Consider the following 6,591-nt stretch of genomic DNA (forward strand, 5'->3'; position numbering starts at 1 on the left):
TCACTGTTAAATCTACGGATCACTTCACCCTTAAAACCTGGTTTTCTCACGTCACACGTCACATCAACAAAAGACTGGTGTAGGTGTTTTCTGCTAGGCAACCGATTTTCGTAGATACGAACAGCTGCTCTTCCATTTCCCCTCATCATGTTTCATTGAGTACTAACAGAAAGATGCTCGCCACTGTAGCTACAATGTTACAACAAAAGAAGGTGAATAACAGGACTGGCACGACTTCACAGAATAACAAACTCACCAGAAGCTGCGCTGCAGGTCGCTAGGTAGCGGTCCACATCATGACGATGCGCATAAATCTTGAACGGCGAACCAAAACATACGTTTTGCTTGACAAAAAATGGTCGTCTTTGTCTCATCTGTCATCTGTATTTTAAATTCATTACAGTTTCAAAAAAACTGGACGATTTATTGAACAGGGAGAGTTTCACAAATTGAGCAAGTCAATAACGCGTTGGTATGTCCGCTGCTCTTGGTCTCGCCGTAGCGTTCTCGCTTCCCGAACACGGGTCCATAGTTCGATTCCCGGTGGGGTCAGGGACTTTCACCTTCCTCCACATGACTGGGTGTTGTTGCGTCGTCTTCATCATCATCATTCATCCCCATTCCGGTCGGAGGAAGGCAATGGCACACCATCTCCACTAGGACCTTGCCTAGTACAGCGGTGCGTGTCTCCCGCATCGTCCTCTACGTTCTGTCAAGGAGTAGGTGACTTCATCATCATCACGTAAGCCGGTATTCAGCTTGGTATCGATTGACATAGTTGTTGGATAGCATCCAATTGGCGTGTTTCATCGTCAGAATCCGTAGCTGGTTGGAGGGCCTGCCCATAATGCTCCTAACTTTCTCGACTGGAGATAGATCTGGCGACCTTGCTGTCCGAAGAAAGATCCCGCAAGAATGAAGACAGGCAGTAGAAACTCTAGGAGTGTGTGAGCGGGCATTATCTTGCTGATATGTAAGCCAAGGGTAGCTTCCGTGAAAGGGCTTAGAATAACCTCGACGTACCGTTGTGCTGCAAGGGTGCCGCGGATGACAACCACGACAAACAAAGGTATCCTGCTGTGAAAAGAAATGCCAAGCCAAAACAATCACACTAGTTGTCGAGCCTATGGCGCAGTCAGGTTGGTATCCAACCACTGTCCTCATCTCTGAAACAATTCTACTCCAGTTAATGTGATTTCAGGGTCTAAGAAGCGTTGGAGGCGCGATGGGGTACAAACCTGAGAGTTGCCCACCATACGGCCTGACAACCCAGCAGTGATGGACTGGAGTGTCATTTCATTTAATAGCAGGGCCTCTTTGGTTGTCATCCGGGCACACTTACAGAACAGCGGTATGTCGACGATATTCTACGTCCCGTTTTGTTGCTCTTAATGGCAAGCCACTCTGAGCTTGCATTTCAGCAAGATAATGGCAGCACGTACACAACGAGCGTTTTTACTGCTTGTATTTGTGGTTGCCAAACCCTGCCTTGGCCGTCAGTGCCACCGGATCCCTCCAATTGAGAACGTCTGGAGCATTATGGGCAGGACCCTCCAACTATCTCGCGATTTTGGCAGTCTAAACCGCCAATTGGAGAGAATTCGGCTTGTTATTCCTCAGGAGAGCACCGAGCAACTCTATCAACCAATTCCAAATCGAATAACTGCTATAAGCGCCAAAGGTGTACCAACGTGATATTGATTTGCTCGACTTGTGAAGCCCGTTCTCGTGAATAAATCATCCAATTCTTCTGAAATTGTAGTATTTTTTATACTGTATCTGCTTTTCAAAGTATGAAATATTAAATTATATCGAAAATCACCTAAATATAAAATCATTTCGTGATTTTTAAAATGCAATTAGGAAGTGAAATGATCGTCTTTTACATTACATCTTTTTTTTAAATATCATTAGGAAGCAGTAAGAGTTCAGCAGCAGTATAAAAACTCTCGTCTCCTAAATGAATGTCGCACTTCTATGGTTGTCTGTCCAATTTTTGCGGATTACTAGCAGAATAGGGAAGGCAACACTTGGTCGCCGTTTAGGGATCCGCGTTGTTTATGGAAGGCTCAGCGGCTGCTATGTTTAGCATTTGATTGCAGCGAGGGGCTTGCCCGCTGACGAAATCCGTCTGAGCCACCGTACTTAAGATGTGGCCTGTGTGAGGACGAGCCAGTCTGCTGCACACGGCGCTAAGACGAAGAGCACACATGGCTGGCGTCTGCAGAGTCCTCGTGGTGGCCGCGGCAGTGGTGGGCGCGCACCCGATGGTGGCGCCGCCTCAGGGCTTCACCTGGCACCAGAGCCACCAGCTGCTGTCCGTGGGGCAGTCTCAACTCCAGCAGCTGCCGCCAGCTCCGCCTCTGCCCACTCAGCTGTTCCTCCTACTGCTCCACTGGTACCCTGTGAGCCTACCAGAGACTACAACACCAGAAGCCACCGAGCCACCAGACCAGCAGAAAGGAACAAGTGAAAGTTGGCAGGGTGGTGTGGAAGGGGATCGACAAACAGAGGTAAGCAACTGGAGATACCTCCAAAATATTTCAAGCGTAGTAATAAGTACTTAACTTTGAACGATACGGAACTTCGAGTAGCTACATGTTACCCATATCTCTTCCTATTTCGTCCTACCATTTCTGTCTCAGCACATACCAGTGAACACCATCAACGACAGTCTCTTGCGCACATTTAAGAAAGTCTCCTTTTTCTCCTTCAAGCTGCAAGTCACATTCCGGATACATCATTACATGTTTCACTAACATTTCTCATAGTTTGTTAAGAAATTTTCATATTTCTTTAGATAATATTCCTACTGCCTTTTTACACATTTCACCAGCAGTACATTTCGAATGTTTCTAGAGTCACTACATTTTAAATGCTTCTAGATCGTCCTGTTTATTTTCCACCGCTCCACGTATGACTTCAGCACAATACTGTACTCTACAATTTCAGGCATATCAGGCATATTTGTTCAATTACTTGTCAGTGTGTCATTATAGCAGAAATCTTTTCTTCGTGGAAGCTTTCTCCACCTTTTCCCATCCACTTCTGATTTTCTATATTGCTTTGTACATATTCTATTATCTTGCTTGTTATGCAGCAAAACTTTTTGCTTTTTCTACAATCTTCATCATTTCTAATGACATATATAACTAACTGTTTTGATCTTCGCTGTACTTCAACTTAGCTTTGTTTCATTTTAAGTGCATGGTATGTGCCACGAGAAAAAATATTTTCGTATTCTCTTTTTGAAGTCTTCTAGGACTGCGGAAAAAGCAAACCAAGTTTAGGCTTCAGCATCCTTCCGACGTTGATAGTTACGGAGAATAAGCTTGGACGGAACAAGAAACGTCCGAGGAAACGACAACGGCCACTTAATTTATTTGCAGGAATTACGAGACATGCAAAGCACCGTGGTGGCACAAGAGTTAGAGCGTAACCCTTCTTGAATACGAGTCCAGGCTCTTAAACACTATACCCCCTCGACTAATACAAAGCAAAACGGAATTTTTGTTGTATACCTATATAATACAGCGTTTATTCTTTAGTAGACTGTAATAGTTTAGTGACACACGAGAACCCGTGAAAAGACACAACGTGATATAGTGCTTGTGAAGATCTGCACTGGAAGTTTTTGGAAAAATAACTGTGCCATGCTGAATATAAGGATCAAGGCTGACGCTACAGTGTCATGTGATCATTCGCGATGATTACACGTTAAGGGAGGTAAATATGCGGAAGTGTGTCAACTTCGACAGTTTGACGCGTTTACACGCTGTCCTGGGAACAATATTCTTTGCAGACAATAAGATGCCTTGGATTATTGATGCCTTGGATTATTGTACTACTGTACAGATCTCAGAAACGCCTTTAAGAGGAGGATATCGGTCTAAAAATTTATCTCACTTCCTGAATCGGTTTCTACATGTGCCAAGTAACTTAGATCTCGGTAGGACCTTGTCACCCAGTACAAACTACTGATGATTCACATACGCAATTAGTGGTTTTCGAACGTAGCTCAGACGCGTTAGAGACGCTTGTACCTCTGACGGCCTCGCACTGACGTTCTAAACTGTTTCACAAGTAGCGAAGCTGCCAACTAATTGGAAGCCTATCACGCCAGCGACGTACGTCTCATCGAGTAGTAGTTTTCTTAAAATCTAATCATAGCTGTCGTCAACCAATAATATTTATTTCACTAGAGGTAACGAACTTGTGCATCTATAGTACCCGCAAATGCCACACTTCTACTTTTACTTACGTATTTTGTCTACACACCTTTCCCAACGATATCAGTGTAGAATACAAAGCATTTTTAGCTGTCATTTGTTACTCACCGTCTCGCAGACATCGACTCCGGCATATTTTGTATGGCCGAAATTGACTGAGTGACTGACACCCCTCTCGATTCGGAACAGGACTAAATTGTATCAGGAGTGTCCCATCTGAGAATTGAAACGTTTGTCTCCGCTCTTCTTACTAGGAAAAAGTATTTCACTCTCTATCTATCCTTCACACTTCGCATACGTTCAGGTCTTAAGTATTCAATCGTAAATGAAATCGGTGAATGTTAGATACAGTTGTGTACAATAGTATTTAGCAAATATACTGTTATCGCTAGCCGGCCTCTGTGATGGAGCGGTTCTAGGCGCTTCAGTCCGGAACCGCGCTGCTGCAACTGTAGAAGGTTCGAATTTTGACCCAGGCATTTATGTGTGTGATGTCCTTAGGTTAGTCAGGTTTAAGTGCGCTACTGGCCATTAAAATTGCTACACTAAGAAGAAATGCAGATGATAAACGGGTATTCACTGGACAAATATATTATACTAGAACAGACATGTGATTACATTTTCACGCAATTTTGGTGCATAGATCCTGAGAAAACAGTACCCAGAACAACCATCTCTGGCCGTAATAACGGCCTCGATACGCCTGGGCATTGAGTCAAACAGATCTTGGATGACTTGTACAGGTACAGCTGCCCATGCAGCTTCAATGCGAACAAGAGGTGACCGAGACATGTAACCAATGGCACCCCACACCATCACGCCGGGTGATACGCCAGTATGGCGATGACGAATACACGCTTCCAATGTGCGTTCACCGCGATGTCGCCAAACACGAATGCGACCATCATGATACTGTAAACAGAACATGGATTCAACCGAAAAAATTAATTTTTGCCATTCGTGCACCCAGTTTCGTCGTTGAGTACACCATGGCAGGCGCTCCTGCCTGTGATGCAGCGTCAAGGGTAGCCGCAGCCACGGTCTGCGAGCTGATTGTCCATGCCACTGCAAACTTCGTCGAACTGTTCGTGCAGATGGTTGGTGTCTTGCAAACGTCCCCATCTGTTGACTCAGAGATCGATACGTGGCTGCACGATCCGTTGCAGCCATGCGGATAAGATGCCTGTCATCTCGACTGCTAGTGATACGAGGCCGTTAGGATCCAGCACGTCGTTCTGTATACCGCCCTGAACCCACAATTCCATATTCTGTTAACAGTCATTGTCGCGTTACGATAAACCGCAATCGCGATAGACTACAATGCGACGGTTACGTGATAGCACGCATTTCTCCTCCTTACACGAGGCATCACAACAACGTTTCACCAGGCAACGCCGGTCAACTGCTGTTTGTGCATGAGAAATCTGTTGGAAACTTTCCTCATGTCAGGACGTCGTACGTGTCGTCACCGGCGCCAATCTTGCGTGAATGCTATCAAAACCTAATCATTCGCATATCGCAGTATCTTCTTTCTGTCGGTTAAATTTCGCGTATGTAGCACGTCATCTTCGTGGTGTACCAATTTTAATGGCCAATAGTGTATTTCTGAGTCTAGGGGACTGATGACCTCAGATGTTAAGTCCCATAGTGCTTAGAGACATTTGAACCATTTTTTATTGCCAAGTATCTGTAAGTTAATTTTCGGAGACTTTTCTCACAAATATGCTTTTTAGCATTCCGTGCATTTGCTGAAATGTTGCAAATATTATAAATCTGTATCTGCAGACTGTAACGCTTGTAGAACTCCAGCTATTCACGTTTTTCTTAATGCTTTGGTTATCATCAAATGTCAAGAACGGGGGATGTGTTCATGCATGTTGAAGTCGAGAACGGTTCTGTCATCTGACGACCGAAACATTGTCCTTGCAGTCTCTGACGATGACTACAAAGACGGCGGCGAAGGCAGACAGTGGGGCTGCGGTGGTAGCCAGAGCTGTCACGGACACGACGACGCGGAACAAGGGCCTGCTGAGCTTCATCAACGTGCCCGACATCCCGTGTCCTGAGGGACAGCTGCGCGACTCTGCAGGAAACTGCCGAGATGTCTGGTGAGCGAACGACCGAGGTGTTCCACGGCGCGATGGGGGGGGGGGGGGGGGGACTCCCTCGACGGATCCTGTCTCTGTGGCTGTTGTTCCAGCAATTTTTGCCTCTATGGCGTCAAAGATATGGCTGTGTTACTCCAGTTCTCAAACTTTCCACGCGTAATATTGTTTTTTGCAGATATATTAGATGTTATATCTATTTATTTACTTCTTTGTAGTATTTATCTATAGTTTGTACTGTAAATAAAGACTTATAT

General features: G+C 45.1%; 1 protein-coding gene across 1 annotated transcript; it reads left to right on the forward strand.

Annotated features, from left to right (window-relative positions):
* Window positions 1–2,191: 2,191 nt before the first annotated feature.
* LOC126312625 (uncharacterized) lies at window positions 2,192–6,370 on the forward strand. Its single transcript, XM_049992253.1, has 2 exons — window positions 2,192–2,513; window positions 6,159–6,370. Exons 1-2 carry the CDS (start codon window positions 2,211–2,213, stop codon window positions 6,339–6,341), a joined length of 486 nt encoding a protein of 161 aa, XP_049848210.1. The 5' UTR covers window positions 2,192–2,210; the 3' UTR covers window positions 6,342–6,370.
* Window positions 6,371–6,591: the final 221 nt, after the last annotated feature.

This window comes from Schistocerca gregaria, chromosome 1 (genome assembly GCF_023897955.1).
Source record: "Schistocerca gregaria isolate iqSchGreg1 chromosome 1, iqSchGreg1.2, whole genome shotgun sequence".
Lineage (NCBI taxonomy): Eukaryota > Metazoa > Arthropoda > Insecta > Orthoptera > Acrididae > Schistocerca > Schistocerca gregaria.

Coding starts and splice junctions, on each gene's coding strand:
- LOC126312625 (XM_049992253.1), top strand. CDS start 2,211: ATGGCTGGCGTCTGCAGAGTCCTCGTGGTGGCCGCGGCAGTGGTGGGC. Junction 2,514..6,158: donor AAGGGGATCGACAAACAGAG/GTAAGCAACTGG, acceptor TTGTCCTTGCAG/TCTCTGACGATGACTACAAA.